This window comes from Oryzias latipes, chromosome 17 (genome assembly GCF_002234675.1).
Source record: "Oryzias latipes chromosome 17, ASM223467v1".
In the NCBI taxonomy this organism is placed as follows: Eukaryota; Metazoa; Chordata; class Actinopteri; order Beloniformes; family Adrianichthyidae; genus Oryzias; species Oryzias latipes.
This window is the reverse complement of record NC_019875.2, coordinates 26,526,109-26,546,462: the sequence shown is the minus strand read 5'-3', so window position 1 is coordinate 26,546,462 and position 20,354 is coordinate 26,526,109. Positions and strand designations below refer to the sequence as shown.

Genomic DNA, 20,354 nt, shown 5'->3' with positions numbered 1-20,354 from the left:
TTAAAATGATGCTGAATCTTGATAAAAACAAGTTTCACCATGGTGGATGCAAGGAATCCATGACAGAAATTGGTCTCAGACAAACAACTAATGATGAGGTCTCCAAACTTTATCTGAACTCCACTTGCTGAATCTGTCAGCAAAGCAGGAAGGACCGACACAGAAGAGGGTTTTTGTTGACACTGTGATTAGCTGCAGTAGCACTTTATCTGTCAAAAACAGGGATTTGTCAGATAACTTCATCGCCTCTGCGAACACGATATCAGATGTTGTCATCTCTGACTTAATCTGTCGACTTGTCTGCTTTTAATATATTGGCTTAAGTGTACTGTAATGGCAGAATTTTATATATTCCAACTGCCGTCAGCGGTTTCTGTCAAGCCGTTGTCAGCATCGCTTCCTTTACAGTTTTAGGCTTATTGTCTCACAGATCTCTCAGGTTGGATCCAATTTTATAAGCAACTTTATAGTATGCTGTAATGTAACTTGTAACCAATTTCATCCCTTAAATTAACTAAAGATGGTATTCAGAACTGTCACTCAGTGCTTTTTTTCAGGAAGCATCTTTTCATAATTTAACAAATAAAACAAGGAAATATGTTGATTTTTCTGATTTATTTTTCTTGCAAATTAACAGTTATTATCGATACTAGTAGGATTAGTGTTATTAAATTTGACCTTATTACAGATATTTTATTTTAAAAAACGTTTGAGTTGAAAATCATCACATTAACTAAAACATTATATATATAATATATATATATATATATATATAAGATATTTTTAAAATAAAATATCTTGCACATAAATAGATAGATAGATAAGTAAATATATTTTACATATACATATACATATATTTTTATGTAATAAAAATTATGTTTTGATGGCCTCTTCTTATGATTACATAACCATGTTTCACGTATGTACCTTCCATTTATCTGCGTTTACTTATGACGTGTTTGAAATGATAAAAAGGGAGGGGTGTCAGAGTTATGTAATTATCATTTGCTTACACGCTATTTTCACCTTAATATGATTGTCTCAGTTCTATCTTTCAGTAAGAAAATAATGACCTGAAAAGTTCTGATTATACAAGAATATGATGTTTACCGCCTGATTGAATGACCTACTTTTATGTTATCAACCCCGGTCACCAATAAAACCAGACTGGATACACGGAGAAGGCTTAACTCCTCTGTGACAGTTCGCGCTGTCACAGACCGATTCTCCTGCAGAAGTCAAAAGTTCTCATCTCCTGTGTGGTTCTTTTCTTTATTAAGGAAAAAGTCAGAACCCTGACAATATATATATTTAACTATTTACTATATTAATATATTATTTTTTAGGATCGAAATTGCATTTGTAAATTTATAACCTAAAAATTTTAGAAGCTTGAACAAAAACAAGGTTAGAAGTCCTGATTTAGTCGCGGCCTGCAGAGCGCGTGGTTGATATTTTCACGGCCTCGCGCTTGTAAATGAGATGAGAGCCGCGAAAACCCCGAACAACTGCTACTGTGGCTCAAATGGCAGAAGCTGGACGGCTCTGGAAGGACCCAGAGATCAAGTTTGTTCAGCTTCAGTCGCTCCTGCTGCACAGCAGAGGCTGCGTTTGGACCGCGAGTCTGCTTCATGGATCCATGCGCTCGTGCGTCCTGGTAGGAGAGCCAATACGAGTGCAGTTTGGCCTTACTGAAAAAATATATATTACATTAAGCTACAGACATATTGATTAAACTATTGTCCTTTTTTAACGTGGTTTAAAATTTAAAAAGGAGTGATAGGATTTATAACGCGTCTAAACGCAAAATAATTAATTAAAAGACCCCCCCCCCCCCCCCCAAAAAAAAGCAAAAAAGGAATTTTACTTATAATATAGAATCAAGTTTTGCACGTTTCTCCCTGTTGTTGTGACAAAGTCCGTCGTTTCCTGAAACTAATTTTCATAAATTAGGTTCAACAATGAATTATTTCATATTTCGCTGCATAATTGAAGCATTGAAGAGTTTGAAACTTTGAAACCGCGGCCCGAGCCCGAGCTGCAGAAAAGCTGGATTGGAACTTGAAGGCAACTCTGTTCTCTTTTTTTTAAAAGGTATTTTGCCAAGAATATTGGGGTTACTCGCAGGTCGCCCCCCCCCCCCGGTTTAACTTCACACTACCCCCATTGTCCCGCAGGTTTCAGTGCCACTTTGTTACATTTCATTATAAGACGTTGCTTGATTACAGCGTCAAATCTCTTTTGGGGTATTTTCAGAATTCATTTTCTACAAAAAAAAAAAAAAAAGCTTTTATATGGGGCAGGAGAATGGGCTGTGGTGGTTATTTTCCCCTCTGAGAGACAAGTGTTGGACCTCCAACCTTCCTTTCGTTTGGCTGCAGCAGAGCAGACAGAACAGAAACAGAAATCGCCTCTATGAGCCCGTAATTAGAAACAGATGCGGCTTAGAGGTAAAACACAGCATTTTCCATGGAGTGAGCTGCGGTCACTCAGCCATACAGGTGCACGCAGCCTGCAGGGGCTCAGCAAGCCTGCAGCTCATTTATGCGCCCCCTCTTTCTCCACCCTCCCCTGTAAACTTAACGGGACATGGAATGACTTAAATACGCGTGTCCGACGTTATGCATTAGTGCAGCACTGTTTTGAGTTTGAGGGAAAAGCTTCTTAGAAAAGGCCTTTGGTAACTAATTTTTTTAATTGATTGAAAAATTATAAATTATATAGGCTACCTGGTTTGAAATTAAACGAATGTAAAGAAATATAATACCACTTTCTTGACCTGACTTTTAAGCTCGTAGCCCTATGGCACGTTTGCGTAAAATCAGATCCATGAAATTGTGATAATTTTATTTTACCCTTTAGCGGTCCAAGTATTTCGCTTTGGTTGCTTCCCCCTTTTGGCTTTACTTAAGGTTCTGTGAGAAACCATAAGTGGTGTCAGTCTTATCTCTTTTTTTAAACACCCATTTAACAAATCGCAATCAAAAGCGCAGTCCTGACTCTCCGAGTTTGAAAAGACGCAGCCGACACTGCGGTTTTTGTCTTTGCTATTTGACCCAAAAGCGTGAAGGAAGTTCGTGTTTTCAGGAATGTGGCGGAACGCTTCGGGAAGCCTGCGCGCAGACCGGAGAGGAGCTCTGCCTGCGCGTCAGGACGCCCTGAAATAAGATGTTTTGGAAGGAAGACGTTTTAAAGAGCTGCGAGCAACAATTGATGATGAGTGTGTTTTGTTGTGGCACTGGATTATCTTTACCATCTCTGCTGTTGGCTGTGAGCACAAACAAGAAAACAAACAGTCTGTTATCTGCTCCTCTGAAAAGGGAAATGAAAGTGGAATAAAAAATTATTTTGTGGCACAGATTAAACTCCAAGGGCCTGCAGAGGAAACTCTAGACTCCAGCTAATTAAAATGTCAGTTTCAAATCAAAACGTCTTATTTGCGCGCAGGTTACATTCTATGTTTTAAGAAACACATGGTCTAGGATCTGCTGGAACGCTCCTCATCTTTGTGCTCTGTTGCATTGTTGACGGTGCCTTGGCGGTCGACATTCTGCTCTTTGACCTCCCCGTCTCCCTCTCTGGCGTTTCCGTCTCATGAAAAACGGCTTCAAGTCTCTGATTGAATTTTATTTCTTCCTGACCATTTGTTTTCTTTTTTTCTGCAAGAGAGCCATCAATCTTTGGGCTAACACGACGTTTGTTTGTTGGACCTACAATTCGTAAAATGATCTTGGCTTTAATGGGCGCGCTTATGCACTGCTGACTTTCACAGAAAAATTATTTCATCTCCAAAGAAAAAAAATATATATACAACCAGGGGATAAAATAGATAAATAAAATAATAATTTCAAAACATAAAATACAATTTTAAAAACTGTAACATCCCAACATGTGCATTTTTTCTTCAATTTCAGAGTTTATGAGATAGAATTATTTTATTTAAAAAAAACTTAAACTAATGAGCAAAATTTCTATTTACGTTGACAAATGTTTTTTTAAGACTCTGACAAATATCTCCATTATAACAATATTATCACTAATATTACATAAAAATACATTGCAGAAGAGCTGCAGTATTCAGCTATTAGTAGATAATAAATTGGCAGTGGCCTTTTAAATTGTGTGTGTGTATGTATTATATATATATATATAATATATATATATATATATATATATATATATATATATATATATATATATATATATATATATATATATATATATATATATATATATATATATATATATATATATATATATATATATATATATATATATATTATATATATATATATATATATATATATATATATATATATATATATATATATATATATTAAATTAAGGGGTTTCATATAATTTTGTTGCAAAAATATAATCAAAAGTTGATCTTATCTTGAATAAAAGCGAGACGTTTTCTATTAAATATTTGAAAAATCTGTTTAAAAAATTGGGATGTTTTATTTTGATATTGCTTAAAGTAAATACTATAAAATGAAGAAATGCTTCAGGGAATAAAATCCCGTAGAATGAAAAAAATTAAAGACATGAGCTCCTTCTCCAGGTCAGCGTCACAGGTCAGGAGCGCAAACAAGTCGAGTCCAGCGTCAAAACTGAAGGGAACAACGGGAATACTTTTGGAATGAGTGGTATGAAATTAAGTCAGCGCTGGTATTCGCCAGTAAACACACATCGCGATCCAAAACAAAGTTGTGCCGTGCGCGTGTGTGTGTGTGTGTGGGGGGGGGGTCTGCTTCGTAAAACAATCTCACCCAATTTAAATACATTTCTCAACAATTAATATTATCTTATTTAAATAATTATAGGAAAATACTCCCCTGTTCTATTATTTTTTATTATTTTTTTCATTTTTACACAAAGTTTAAATAATTATTGCTACAAAATTAGTCAAAAAATGTAAACACTTGTACTCATGTCTTCAAAAAAAGGAGGCACGTTAACTCACAAAAAATGACAATTTATTAAAAGAAAAACAAATCCTTCAGAATAGTTATCAACAAATAAAGAATCTTTAAAAAGATGATATATAAGCTACGTTCCTTCCTTTTTCCATGTTTTCTTTTTTTTAAAGTCTGATAATGCAGCAGCTTTTGGACAGTTGTGATCATTTAGATTAGAAACACTTTTGGGTGTTTGGTCCATAATATCCGGCTACAGTTTAGAAATAAATTACTATATGCAATTTACAGCTTCCAAAAAAGTGACACATCTTTTACATATAACGCCACAAAAATAACAAAAAAGAGACTTACGTGATATCTGTTGTAACATTTGTTCTTTTTAAAAAAAGCAAAGATCAAGTCTGTTGTGTTTTTCTGTCTCAGCCCAAAAGGGATTTTAAAAATGGCAGTTCAGAGATGTGGGGGAAGGTTAAGGCTTTTTTAATTTTTATTTTAGTTATTTTTTTGGTCAGAACTTGCTGCAGTCATATACAAAAGCTCCCGAAGTGCGATAGATGGATTGGCTCGGTGGGAATGACATCTGACAGCTGTTATTCCCATTTACAGATGAGTTATTCAGGCCAATTCTCTGGGATTCAAACATCTCCCGGACTGAGTGGAAGTTCTGCTGCTGTGCCGGGTAAGAGGCGCCCAGGTGGCCCAGGTCTCCGGCCTGGTTCAGATACCAGGAGGCAAGCCTGCCCTGGTGGGAGGGATGGCCCTCCTGGCCGGAATTTAGATTCGCGTGGGTCAGAGAGGATGAGGTGGTTGTGATTGAGTAGTCAGGCAACGTTTCGTCCACGGTGGTGCTCGGTGCCAGATGGTTGGCTCTGTCCCCAGCGTAAAGGCTCATGGCTTGCATGTTACAATGATATGTGGCGTTGGAGGTAGTGGAGATGGAGCTTTGGTTACAGGGTGAGCTATAGACAGACGTTTGACTGGGAGAATAGTTTAGGGACAAAGACGGGGTGATACCTGTCCTGCTGGAGGCGCTGAGGCTGGAGCTGAGCTCCGACGCGCCCTGAGGAGATCCGCGCAGAGAGGTCATGATGTTGTCCACGCTAAAGCCCTGCGTCGAGGCCTGCCCGTGGTGCTGCTCGGAGCTGTCCATTACGATAGAGCGGCTGGAGGGGATGCTGTGCGGGCTCCCGCTGGACATGCTGCTGCTGCTGTCTGGACTCTCGATTTTGGGAACGGTGTTTAGTGAGGGGGAGTTGGCCTGTGGCGGTGTGACTGTCCCGTTCTCGGTCTTTATATCCTGGATCCGGACGGGCTGAGAGCCCTGCACCGGCTGCTCCTGCTCCCGGCCCTGATGCCGCGGCGGCAGCTCCTTCTGCAGCCGCTCCTCCTTCTCCTTTAGCGCGTCCTTCTTCTTGAACCGCCGCCTCCGGCGCAGGAAGCTCCCGTTCTCGAACATGTTGTAGGAGTCCGGGTCCAAGGTCCAGTAGCTGCCTTTCCCGGGCTTCTTGTCATCGCGGGGCACCTTGACAAAACACTCATTGAGGGAGAGGTTGTGTCTGATGCTGTTCTGCCAGCCCTGCTTGTTGTCCCGGTAGAAGGGAAACCTCTCCATGATGAACTGATAAATCCCATTCAGGGTCACCTTCTTGTCAGGCGAATTCTGGATAGCCATGGTGATGAGCGCGATGTAACTGTATGGGGGTTTCACCATATCCTTGGGTTGAGGCTGGGGGGTGTACGGTCCATACGCCCGGGCCATGCTGGCGGGGTACTGGTCGTGCGCCGCGTGAGAGTACATGTTCATGGGTGCTGGCATACCCGTGTACCCCCCACCGGCTGCAGCCCGGTAGTAGCTGGGGTCGCTGCTGATGTACGGCACGACGCCCAGAGAGTTCGGACTGGAGACGGAGTATCGAGCCTGCATGACTTCACGCTCAGAGGAAAGCTCCAAAATACGCCGAGAGCGCGCGCCACGCGTGTCCCTCTTTTGAAGACGGTGAAATCACAGCTCCCCGCAGCACGTCACGCAGAGAAGAAAAAGAGGGGAACGTTTTGAGCACGGAGAAGTTTGCTCCGTCTAAGCCGTCCCCATCCTCGAGACCATGTGAGACGCACATTGATTGAAAAAGTTCTAAACTTTGGACATCCGTCAGCGCGCAGCACTTCTGCGCAGTTAAATTCTTTCCTTCTTTTTTTGCTGTTGGGACGGGGATGCCCCGCCCACTAAAGTGCACAGGTCGTCCAATGGGAAGTCGGGCCGACTGACACTTTTGGAAGTACGTTTGATGAGGTGCTGGAACTCCCAACCCACTCCTTCCAAAAAGCCGCAGACAGGACGGAGCAGGTTGAGGACAATGATCACGATCGCATCATTCAATCAGTGGATTGATTGGACGATTGGTAATAAATAAATAAATAAATAAATAAATAAATAAATAAATAAATAAATAAATGTGGCCTTAATCAATTGCTTGAGAGATTAAAAGATTCCAACCCCACGGGGGTAAAAGCCAGCCTTTGGTGCATTTGCACATCTTCTGATGGGCAGTTTCAAGTCAACACCACAACCAGCAGCCCCGGGTGAGATCAAAGCAGGAACAGACCTCTTCTTCCCTCGCAGCGGGCGTCTGAGCGCGATCACATTACTGCGGGAATTAAAAGACAATTTGTGCTGAGCGCGCGAGCCTCCATCCGCGCGCGGGCGAGCGAGCGAGGAAACAAATAGCCCTGACTTCGACACCCCCAAGCGCGCTGGCGTCAAATATTTCAGAAGCTTCCATAGGGCCAAAAGAGAAAGTTCATACGTTTCTTTCTTTTTACTCAAATTTAGTTAATTATCTTCAACAGAGTTAATATGTATATATATACATTTATTTTATTTTACAGTTTACACTTTTGAGCAAGTTTCTGGGCCGTTTATCATCTCTAAAATCTGCATGAAGAAATAAAAGGCCGTAGCTGCCTTACAAAGAATTTAAGGCCTTATTTTTTAACCAAAAAAGAAAAAGTCGAGTCTCGATATCTGCGTTCTCCCGTCGGCCCTAGCGACGACGCATGAAATTGTTAATGACCATTGTGAGGCAAAGTTACAGTTCCAATCCTCCGCAGGGCGTCTTAATTAAATGTCCGTGCGGAGGCCCGCAGCGCTGCGCCGGTTTCTCCTTACATGGACCTGGGCATGAACTTTTTCCACCGCCCTTTGGCTGTTTACATAATTCAAGCCGGGCCTTTTACTAATACCACAGTCTGCCCACCCAGTCCTCCTCAGCTTTTCATTATTTAAAGCATTCTCGACTGAGGCTCACTGGAAGGCTTAGTCGAGCGTCAAAATAATACACAAAAGAAAAATGTGCAATATGGATGCTGGCTGTAACCATCTAAGGAAAACCCTCATTTCTGCTATCATTTATTTAGAGTTCACTCCTTTATTAATAGAAATCAAGTCATTTTAACTGTAGCCTATAACTAAATTCCGACTCTGTTAAATTGTAATTGTTTCTTCTAAAAACAAAGTCCTAAACAACTAAATGTATTATATATTATTCAGGTCTGTAAATACTACGCCAGATGGTTCAACCAAATAACTATTCAATGACTTGGTTAATGAAAGAGGTACATTTAAAGTTAAGAAGAAATAAAAATTAAAATTAAAGTCCTGTTTAGATCCATATCGTTGCTGCCCTGAGTCTGAAAGGGAGTAAGAGGAGAGGACAGAACTAAAGCCCAGATTTACCGTCATATTTGTGTAGGGCCTCCCTCTAGTGTTCATGACTAGTATTGTTAAAAAGGGAAACTTTAAGTTGACTATGACTGGTGAGATGTCATAAAATATATATATATATTAAAATATATTAAATTTAGCTCAACACACGTTTTTGAGACATTCAACGTAAAAATGGGCAAATGTACGCAATAAAGATGCAACGATTCACTTTCCCCACAGTTGGATTTACAGATGTAACATACTGTTCGGTTTTAAACCGAAAACTGCAACATTCCTAAATGGAAAAAATATTTATTAAGGAGTGCTGCCCCCTAGTGACACGTCTCAGTATTACAATACACTGACATACAGGACATGCAATCTGCAAGCAAACATGAAAACTCTTCAGAAATAGGATATTCAAATATTGACCATCTGCGTATGAAAATGCAAAAAAACTCTTCACACGAGGACGAAACAAAAGACTCTTTAGTGAATTATGTTAAAAGCAGTAGATTTAAATAACATGAATGACAATTTACAATTTCCAAGAAAACTATATATATGCCTTTCCAAAAAAGCTTGATCATTTCTTGTGTGGTGGCAAAAGGGCCTAAATAAATAAATGCATACATACAATTGAAAGGAACGAGGGGGGGGGGGGGGACTGTACATAAATGTGATGCTTGTTTATTGTGAAATGAAATTTAAGCACATACTCATTTAACTGTCTTAACTATACATCCATCCATCCATCCATCCATCCGTCTTGCCCGATGAACTGATATTTTATTTTGTGAACTGTCATTTTACTGTTGTTTATTGCGTGTGGTTGTGTGTTTTGCTACCGGACACCTGAATTTCTCTTTGGGAGATTAATAAAGTTTCTATCTATCTATCTATCTATCTATCTATCTATCTATCTATCTATCTATCTATCTATCTATCTATCTATCTATCTATCTATCTATCTATCTATCTATCTATCTATCTATCTATCTATCCTCTATTCCAGCTTCTTCCCATTTCCGGGTTGTTAGGTCCATGTTACTACCAAGTAAAAGTGGGGTTTGCCAGTTCATCAAAAGAAAATTGAGATTAAATATGAATATTTTGTCTTTACATTTAGTCATGAAGCATATGTTTTTGTTTAACTCCTTGATGCCTACTTATACCTTTTTATCTACTTTAAAGTAAAAGCATGATTTTTTTAATAGCTGTAAATAAATTCAGGCATCCAGGGGTTTTCCTAATTATGTAAAGTAGCCCTTCAGGGGTCGCTAAAGCAAATCAGCTTAAACTGATTCACACATGTAAATTTTGGCAGAGAATTTCACACCAGATGCCTTTCCTAACATGGCCCTTTATTTTATCTGGACTAGGGACTGGCATAGGGGCCCCCGGACTTGGGCCCCTTTGCGGCTACACAATGGGGCAGTAGCCCAAGGACCCACACTGGATGAACCTGGGAATTAAACTCTGGTTCCCTATTAGCCTGTTCTGCACTTAAAGTGAGTGATCCAGCTGCAATTTCCTAACAATGTAAAGAACCAAAAACTGTCCGAGTTAAGTCAAGCACTGCAAACAAAATATCTCAGCTGTAAGGAATGTAAAGAACCAGTTTTTGAATGCAGAAGAGATCAGTTTCAATCTTCTTTTTTGGAGTATGGGATAGTCTGTGGATCAATGAGCCAAACATTTTCTGTTATTTTTACAATAACTTCCGGTAACAGAACACAGCAAGTAGGAATGGTTGCAGTTTCAGTTTAAGAACTAAAAAACTCGCTCCCAAAATGCAGGACTGCTTGTGGTTCCTAGAATTTATAAAAGCATAGTTGGAGTAGAGCCTTCAGACACCAAGCCCCTGTTTTATGGAATAAACTCCCAGCTCATGTAAGAGAGGCCGACACAGTTTATAAATTCAAAGTTAGACTTAAAACATTCCTCTTTGGACAGGCTTATTGTCAGACTAGTTAGTATTCAGAGATTATTTACCTTTCTGTTACTCTTTTGAAATTAAACTTAACAATAACAATAAAGCTGTCACTAGGCTGCTAGAAGTTTGAAGCTGGGGAAACTATGGAGCACTGGGGTTCTGTCCTCTTTTGTCATCTACTTCTACTCTCCTTCTCTTCTCTATTCTTGATTATTATTCATCATTTAGTAGACTCCATGCCTCTGTTTGGTGCAGTGCGATTCATGTACTGTCCCTCTTTCCCTCTCCCTTCCTGGCGAGTGGGAGTGCTTCCAGATTTCATTTGGCTCATCCGTGCTCCTGTACCTGACCGTGTACCTCGTCTCTGGCTTGCCTCTACTACTGCTCCTACACTTGGCTGTGGATCCTGTCTCCGGCTCGTCTCGTGCCACCAGCCTTCCCCCAACTTCATCTGGATGAAGATCATTTGCTGGACTTTAAATATGTAGTTGTGGAGTTAGATAAGCTAATTCTTCTCTAAGAGTTCTGGTACACCGCCTGTTCGTCCTTGGGAAGAATCCCTCCTTCATGTTGGCACCTGAGGTTTCTTCGTTTTTTTCCGGATTCCGTTTTTATTTTTTAGTTTTTCCTTACTGGGAAGGAGGGTCTAAGGGCAGGGATGCCAGTTTAGTTTAGTCTGTTTAGTTAAAGTTTTAGGATTATCCTATTCAATTCTATGCATTTATAATCCTTTCTATTTTATGTTTACCTTAAAATTACCAGTGCGAAGCCCACTGTGATGACTGTTGTTGTGAATTTGGGCTATTTAAATAAAATTGAATTGAATTGAATTGAATTAAGGGGCTCCAGAGCCATCTTTCTTCTAACACCACGCTGCTTCAGCTGTAAAAGCTGCTGTAATATGAGTTTTTTTTACAGAGGTGATGAGCATATCCATGAATGTCCGGTACTAGGTTTAAAAGACTAAACGTAAAATCCAACATCGGAGTTGGAGCACGGTCTGACACTGATGCTGGACTAAACCCACACCTAAACTGCCTGTCGCGTGCACACTCATACAAATGAAGTCTGCTTTACTCACCCTTGTGCTCACCTCTCTGTGGCCTGGCGGGTCAGAGGCTGCAGACTTCCAACCTCTCATCCCCCACACATTTATTTCACAGTATCGATGCTGCAGAATTATTTCAGCTGGGTACCTTCACTGTCCACTATGAAAGTGCACAAAAAAACCCAAAACCATTTCTCACAGTATAAGTGATAACACTGAAAAGAGGATTGGTGAACACACTTGAAAGTGATTAGAAGATTGATTACACCTGTGAGATGTTTGTTCATCAGAAAATGTGTAAATGTTTCTGTGAAATATTTTTATTTTTCAGGTTTGAATAATTTTTATGTGTTTTTGTTACTGTTTAAATGCTCCAATTTTCTTTAACTGTTGCAAGTTAAACAAGTTGGTCAGGAGGGCCGACTCTGGGACAAGACACTGTGGAAGGAGAAGTATGTTGGAGGAGGAAGCTGGCCAAAACTTGACAGTGGAGGTCCAACAGTATCTGTAGACTGGAGCTCCTCTGGGATAGAGTTAAAGATTTCACAAGTAATTTATTCTCATGCCTGTTAAACTCCACAACTCTTTATACAATCCCTATGTCTCACTTCTTTTCAAAGTCTGTGTATTTCTAAACACTTTTTTCATGTTATTTATTTTACAGTATATTTTGTACATTTTGCAAGAAGCAAAACACCTCAAGACCTGTCTTCATTGTTGAACTAAACTTTAAAGTTCTCCAATATGCTGCTGAGACAATGACATTTCCCCAATGGGACCAGTATGGTGTTATCTTTTCTTGAATGGCAGCCCTTGGAAGACTTGGCCTTTATGAGAGCTCATCAGGAAACTACTGTGAGTGGATTTGGGTTTCCTGAGGAGAAGCAGTTCGAAGAGCTGAAAAGTAGATTTATTATTATTATTATTATTGTCATTGTTGTTGTTGTAATTACAAATAGGTAAATGGAGTGACCTGTTAAATTGAAAATTGGGGCCAGTGTTTGGCAACTAAGCCGCCATCAGTGTGTGTGAATGTGTGTGTTGATGAAGGAATGTGACTGTAAAGCGCTTTGGGCCCTCAAAGAAGATTAAAATTATTTTATAAGAGTATGTAATTTCCCATTCACCATGTTTGCGCCATAAGGAACCAGATCCAGTAACAAAAATGTTTTATATCATACTGTATTTCTTTTACTTCTGTAAATTTTCAACCTTGAAGAGTGACGACCAAAGGAAAGCAATTATTAAAACTCTTGATGTATTTTTTTAAAGAAAGTAAATTTGTGTTGAAATGGAAATCTTGTGTGTTTTTTTTTTCCTCCTTTCATGGATAGACCAAAAGAAAATGAAGGACCTAAGCCAACCCCTCTAAAAGAAGTGATTCATGATGGAAAGGACAAACCTGTCGTTTCAGGGACAGAAACATCCACCACACTTCCATATTTGCTACAGTTGATTGACAAGAATGAACAGATTCAAAGATGTGACTGATTTGTGTGACAGGCTAATCAAAGACAGCTGAGAAGCATGCAGCAGAGCAAAACCACACCTGAGATTTGTTTTTTGCTTTTTGTTCCATCCAGTAAAAGTGATTTTGACAACCAGAAATAAGGAACATGCAATCAAACTATGTAACCTTTCAGAGCTAAAATGTTAGCAGGTACTAAAGAAAAGATGTACTTTTTTCAGGACCATGGACAGCAAAGACAGGACTGAGCTATTGAGTATAAAACTGTGACTGCAAAAATATTTATTAATTACTTTTGCCTTATTTTACACATGTGGGGTAACCTCCCTACACTTTATTTAAAAGAAAACGTCCTCTGTATCGTTTATGGCTAAATCACTTGACACTCAACTGTTCAAACATTCCGTTATCTCGAGCTGCTCGCGCGTGCCGCTAGATGGCACTACAACATTGACTCGGAAAAACGTCAAACCTGCTGAGTTCTGATCGCTAGGATTAAAAAATGCTCAAACAAGTCGCGAACCAAGTTAAAGGAGCAGCTGAAACTCAATGAAATTCTTTTGTGCTATAAAACATGTGATGGTTTTTAATATAAAGTGTAGAAATAAAAATAAAAATCCATGACAGTCTCTATTGAAAGGATATTTTAACATGTTAAATATTCCTGTATTTATATATTTTGCAATTAAAACATCAATAAAATAAATATTGACTTCAAAACGATAAAAAATGAATTAGTAAGAGTGTCTAATCTAAACTATTTTAATATATCTCTAAAAAAGCCGAGAGTGATTACATCATTGTTTGATTCTGAAGAGAAAAAAACAACAGCTGAATAAGGAAATGTTTATTTTCCGACATAGCATTAAAAACTTCAATCTCATTAATTACAAGTGTTTCTGACAAACCGGAACCAAAGACAGTAAAACCAAAAGTACACATTGACAGGGTTTTGCTTTTACATGAAGTCCTTGTGAAACTTTCCCACGTTATCCAACCGGAAGCAGGTTTGCATTCATTACTGCGCACACGGGGAAAGAGTCTGTTGGCGTTGGCTTGTGTTTGCCCCTGTCACATGACGCAAGGCTTCACATCGTGATACACGCTTTGGTGCTGATGATGGTGATGATGATAAAGTTGGTGATAATATGGTCCTGCAGTGCCGGGATGAAGAGAGGTGATCCCATTCAGGTTGAAAACTAACTCCTTGTCGCGCGCAGGAGCAGTGGCGTGGCTGGAATATCGGGACAATCCCACTGAAAAAGACACAAAGCAAAAACCGACAAAAAATATACAAATATATTTTAATTAATGAGGAAGTTGAAGTTTTTTTTAAGCAACATACTATAATATTCAATGAATTGACTGGGATGAAAAGACAACATATTTTTCTTTCAATGCAGAATGAATGACAAGAAACTTATTTTTGGAATAATTATATTCAAACAAAACTAAATTAAACATATTAAAAATCTGAATCAAATTTTTATTTGCATTTGTCACGTGAACCATGGATTGTATTTTGAGAAATGTGCAGAGCTTTTTTAGCAAATATTTCTTCTCGGAAGAAAACGGTTAAAAAAGCACAGAATAAAAAATGTAAAATGCGGACAAATAAAAACTGTTTTAAATCAGTATTAAAGGATCTTAAATTAATGTCTTCAGAGTTGTGACCTTAAGCTTTACGTCCTTAAGTAAGATGGTTGTTTCTTATGTCCACACCATAAATTCATATAACAAATATAAATAGCTATTGTCATTGCATTATTACATGATTTTTTTAATTTCTTGGTTGAAATATTAGAGGTGGACTTTGGAGAAGTGTTTTTTTTCCTTCTCATTTTCATCAAATGCAAGTTAACAACCATTTTTGGGTCTTTGGTTTATTAATTGATCCCGTATGTGATAAATTCGTGTATTTTTTTTTTTTTTTTTTTTTTTTTTTTTTTTTTTTTTGCTTTTAAAAACTGAAGTATTTGCTTTGTTAATCAGAAATATTGATTGAAATCCAAACGATGTACCTGTGCTTTCATATGAATCTCGTGCGTGATGGTGCAGATAGCTCTGCTCCAAAGAGGAACCTGACCCGCTCGCGTGCACGGCCCCGGCGTCTGGGCTGCTCGGAACCAGAGGTGCTTGTTTGATGTATGAGGACAGTCCCGGTGTGCTCCACTGAGAGGCTGCGTTTGCATACGACGACTGGCCGTCCAGCGCTGGGGAGGACTGCTGGGGGCTGCTGCTGTAGTCCGGACCATAGTCTGAGTTGGAGACCGCCTGACACGCAGCCATGTAGTTTGACCCTGAGTTTGAGGACACATGCTGGCAGTGGTATCCTCCTCCGAGTCCCTCAAAGCCACTGGGAACCGTGTTGCCCATCAAGTCTAAACTGTAGCTGGTATGACATCCCAGTGAGCCAGAGGGGGTTTGGAAATCAAAGTTCTGCGGCACCATCGCAGCACCGAAACCGACGCCATTCACCATCCTGTACAGAGGCTTGAAAGATTGACATTTTCTGCGGAAGCCTCTTGGCCTGCGACGAAAAGAGCCCTCTTCGAACATGAACTCGCTGCCGGGGTCGATTGTCCAGTAATGCCCCTTACCGGGTCTGCCCAGTCCTTTGGGAAGTTTTATGAAACACTCGTTCAGGGACAAATTGTGTCTAACGGAATTTTTCCATCCTTGATATGCCCCCCTAAAGAAGGGGAATCTGGCCTGCAAGTACTGATAGATCTCACTCAGCGTGAGCCTTTTGGACGGAGAGCTTTGTATTGCCATGACAATCAAAGCAATATAAGAGTATGGAGGCTTTTCTGGGCGCCTCATACCTGAACTTCCTCGTTTTCCTTTTGCTGCGTCATGGGCGCTCTCCATCCCCCGGTGAGCATCTAGAAGAGCTGCGCTCTCAGCTGGTCTGGAGCGCTCAGGATCCGACGGATCCAAATGCTGCTGCAGAATCTCGGTCGTCATTTTTGCGCTTGTTGGTAGATTCCAGCGGTGTTGCGAGTTAAAAGTGAAATTTTACCGTTCACTATCATAACGGTTTCCGTCGGAGACGCGCACCTTTCTAACAGTGACATGAGACCACGCGCTGCTCTCTCCTCTCGCAGTCTATGCCTGGCGGTAATCCCAGACGAGAGGGGAGACAGCACTCCCCGTCTTAACTTGCGCAGATACAGGTGGCCGAATCCAACTGGACCACCTCAGTTCTCAATTATGTCTGTTCCTTTCAACCAAACCCCCTCCCATCCCTTAAATCCTTCCAAGCTGTTGGCAAGGAGCTCTCCCTCCCCATCTGGCGAACATCCAAAGGAGCCGAACGAAAAATATATCCCCTGTAACTTTCAGAACTCACAATAAATGAATATGTCCTGTATAACCGATTTCCGATGGCTAAGAGGTACTCTCGTTTTAACGACTCTTTTACGCATCTTCTTTTCATTGCGGGTTTTCCCTTCAGGGGTCGCCGCAGCGAATCCGCTTTCTCCATCTAACCCTGTCTTCTGCATCCTTTACTCAACTGTTTCCTAGCCCTGGTCCTCGAGGCACACTGTCCAGCATTTATTTAATCTAACCCTGCTCAAACACACCTGCCTTCGATGACTGTCATAGTCATGCTTCTGCAGAGCCTGATGATGAGCTGAATCAGGTGTGCATAAGCAGAACAACCTGGCAAACACGCAGGACCAGTCAGTGTGACTCGAGGACCAGGGTTGGGAAACACTAAACTTACACACCAGCTACCTTCATGTCTGCGTTCACTGCATCCATGAACCTCCTCTTTGGTCTTTCTCTAGACCTCTTGCCTGACAGCTGGCATGCAATCTCCAAAATTCTTTTTGATATGTTTAAATGTTTAAATCAAAACTATTTTTTTCAGAAGAAATCAACCTAACCTCATTTATCCCACAACACAATGGGCCACATGGTTGCTCTATATCAAAAGATAGTTTTAGTTATCTGAGATTATCGCTCCTTTCCCCATCGGAGCGTGCCAAAACCACACACAGCGCGCCTTACTAGGATTACATTTGTAAAGAGATACAAAAAAAAATCAAAGAAAGTGTCGTGAACCTGATTTTTTTTAAATTAACCTTATATTTAAAGCAGTAAAATTAGAATCAATAAAATACAAAAAATTCAGGACTACATCTTGAAGCCAGGATGTCAGGATGAACTATTGGTTGAAAATAAATTTCCTTGAGCATTAAGAAACTTAAAAAGAACTTTTGTTAATGTAAATTTGGATTCAGCGCATCCAGGATGCATCACTTCCTGCACACGTGATGTGACTTAAGTGACGGAAATGTAAATGTCACATCAGGAATATATACAACAGGGAATTCCGCAAATGCAAACAATGAAAGGGCTCCAGGGCTTTTCAGTTTTGAAGATTAAGGTCAAAACAAGGAAGTCTCATTCTTTGTGGACACCTGCTTGGACATTTTGTTTTCATAAGTAACAAAAGCAAACACAGTCACAATTTACAGCTCGTTACTTTTTATTGCAAAGTTACTTTTAAGGAAAAACAAAATAAAATAAGAACAAAGTGCACATTCTAAAATGATTCTTCAATGAAGTAAAAAGGAGATTTAAATATGTGTTCTGTAACCTTTTTAACGAAAATGTAAAAACTGCTTTAAATAAAGACGAGATGTGAGCTTTTCATAGAAAAAAGACCCATCTGTGATTAAAAAAAATTAAATAAAAATAAAAACACACAGTAAAATCTGATTCAAGTTGAAAAAGTCTGTGAATTTGCTTCAGTAATGTTGCGTCTTCCGTCTATGAAATCATCCCAGAGCTGTAGGCATTTGGGTAAAGATGGCAGGACGCACTGAAGTACGGAGCTGGAACAGGTGCATGACGCGCCATGAATTCTGGGCAGTAAGGCCAGCTGACGGCGGGAAAGAGAGGGGGGTGTCCTTCATTCAAGTCCCTTTTGAACGGTTTGCTGAGGATGCTGTCAATAGCAAATGAGCTGCTGAACTTGGGACCCGGATCAGTTCTGTGGACGCTCGAGGACTCCTCTGCGCGCGCGGAAACTTCCTGCTCTCTGCCGAACCTTTTATTGATGCGCTTTCTTCTGCGCCGGAACACCCCGTCAGCAAAGGTGTACTCGCTCTGGGGATTCAGCATCCAGTAATTGTCCTTTCCCCAGGGTCTGGACGGGTCCCGAAGCACTTTGAGAAAACAGTCATTTAGAGACAGGTTGTGTCGGACAGAGTTCTTCCAGCCGGTGTAGCTGCCTCTGAAGAACGGGAACTTTTTCATCAGATAGTCGTTTATGTCCGCCAAGGTCAGACGTCCAGAAGGAGAGTCCCGGATGGCCATGGCGATCAGAGCAATGTATGAAATTGGGGGCTTGGGTCTCCGTGTGTACGGCTTGGACTTACTGCTCCCACACGGGGTGACAGGTGAGGGGCTGTGGGCCACGTCTCCATCGGATCCCAGCTCTTCCTCTGCGCAGACAGGAGATCTCACGGCAGCCCCCTCTGCATCACAAGACATTTCCAGGTGTTTCGTATCATAATAGTTTCCACACAACACCTCCAGCTTCATCCTCACTGCTATCTGGGAGCACGGCTCAGTCTTCAACTCTGTGGAGTCCTTTGCGTAAAGCTCTCTGTGCGTCAGGACGCGAAGTGTTTTTGAGTCTCTCCAAAGAAGTGCGCCTCTGCAGTCATACCTGTCACAGCATCGAAGCTCCTCTTACCTATACGGTGCGCTATCAGCACCTTTTATCCAGCTCACCTCACGACCAGCCCAACGGGAGGGGCCAGAAGTGATTTCAAAAGAGGACAAAACATCTTTACAGAGCGAGAACTTATCTGGATAAAACACAAAAGAGGCAAATAACCATCAATTGAAATTCCCATTTACAAGTAATAGTATTTATTTCCACCCATTAACTCTGCAAAGTAGTTTAATCTGTGACAGACGTGACACCTGACGTGGTTTTCACCTGAAGCTGTTTTACCTGAGACGCCAGAGGGCGTGTATTTCCATAATAAAAGTTCCGGGAGGATTTTTTTTGGTACCCCCACGAAAGGTCTTTATACCAAAGAAAAAACTTCAGATATCTGTCAAAATTTCACAATATGAACACACACATGGCAGTTTGTTGCATCATTAAAAATATTCATTTTTAACTTGGAAAAAAAAAGTTTTTTTTCATAGCATGGAGATATTTTCACCAAAAATATTCACCTTTGTTTATGCAACCTATTATTTTGAGGTGTTTGCTCTGGTGTGGCTGCTCTGATTTTCCAGTAATGATCTGTTTGTGCTGTATGTGATAACAAAGCTGGGCTGAAGTCACTGTTGTGAATAGTTTCCCTTTAGGAGTATTTGTGTAAGCAAACCACACAGTGACAAAGAGTCCAAATTAAACATATTCGTTATTTCACTTCAAGCAGCAGCTTGTATAGAGGTCACAGCCTATTTTTCTGCACACACTGGCATTTTTTCTAATTACAGACTACGTTTTGTGCTACGGCCTCGTAATTATTGTTATTAATATATTTTTTAAGATCCTTGTTATTTTTAAATCCTCTTTAAGTATGCAAATGTGATCTTGATGTCTTCTTGTAACACTTTTACATTTCAATTTAATCCAAAAGATTACAAAACAAAAAAGATATTAAATCTTTTTAATGATAAAACTATGTAGTATACATTTTAAGTTAAAAAACTAAAACCACTAATAATGAATGCTCTTCTACCCTAAACATTTACTTTATAGACATTTTTGTAGATGTTTTAATTGAATTTATTTAAAGACCTTGCAGCTCTGTTTCCCTCAGTTGCTCAGTCTGATTTACACAAGTGTTATGAAGTTTCTAGGCACCTTGGAAACAATAAGCAACTACAAGCCGCCTCTTTGCAGACACTTAAAATAAAACCTGTCTTATCTGACAGGTTCAGTTTTGGCAAGCGACTGGTGTAAATCCACAGAATGAAATATAGTTTTGATTGAACAATAAAACAACAACACCTTCAACCAAGCCATAAAAATTCCATCTGTCACAATACAAGCTGATTTTAAGATTTCAAATAAAAAGGTTTAGTGCAGTAGCTCTGACGTTAGTTTTGGCGGGTGAGGACACTGATATTTGCATAGTCAGACTTGTAGTCATGTGAAAAACAAAAGTATGATCGCTGACAGGGCCAAGGTTAGACAGACATAGCTTTCAGAAAAATCTGATAACCTTTTAGAATGTTTACATTTTATTTCTATCAAAATAATAAAGACGAAAAAACTACATGAAGGAACTGAC

The 20,354-nt window shown here is 40.0% G+C and overlaps 3 protein-coding genes across 3 annotated transcripts; all 3 read right to left on the bottom strand.

Annotated features, from left to right (window-relative positions):
- Window positions 1-4,957: 4,957 nt before the first annotated feature.
- LOC111949083 (forkhead box C1-A) lies at window positions 4,958-7,104 on the bottom strand. The gene has a single exon (XM_023965372.1). It carries the CDS (start codon window positions 6,844-6,846, stop codon window positions 5,431-5,433), a length of 1,416 nt encoding a protein of 471 aa, XP_023821140.1. The 5' UTR covers window positions 6,847-7,104; the 3' UTR covers window positions 4,958-5,430.
- Window positions 7,105-13,909: 6,805 nt separating this feature from the next.
- On the bottom strand, window positions 13,910-16,726 carry LOC101168243 (forkhead box protein F2). Its single transcript, XM_004079376.4, has 2 exons — window positions 15,099-16,726; window positions 13,910-14,333 (listed from the first exon to the last, which is right to left on the bottom strand). The coding sequence occupies exons 1-2, from the start codon at window positions 16,042-16,044 to the stop codon at window positions 14,149-14,151; spliced, it is 1,131 nt and encodes a 376-aa protein (XP_004079424.1). The 5' UTR covers window positions 16,045-16,726; the 3' UTR covers window positions 13,910-14,148.
- A 1,133-nt stretch (window positions 16,727-17,859) lies between these two features.
- On the bottom strand, window positions 17,860-18,636 carry LOC100301624 (forkhead box Q1). Its single transcript, NM_001160467.1, has one exon. The coding sequence runs from the start codon at window positions 18,634-18,636 to the stop codon at window positions 17,860-17,862; it is 777 nt and encodes a 258-aa protein (NP_001153939.1).
- Between the last annotated feature and the right edge of the window lie 1,718 nt (window positions 18,637-20,354).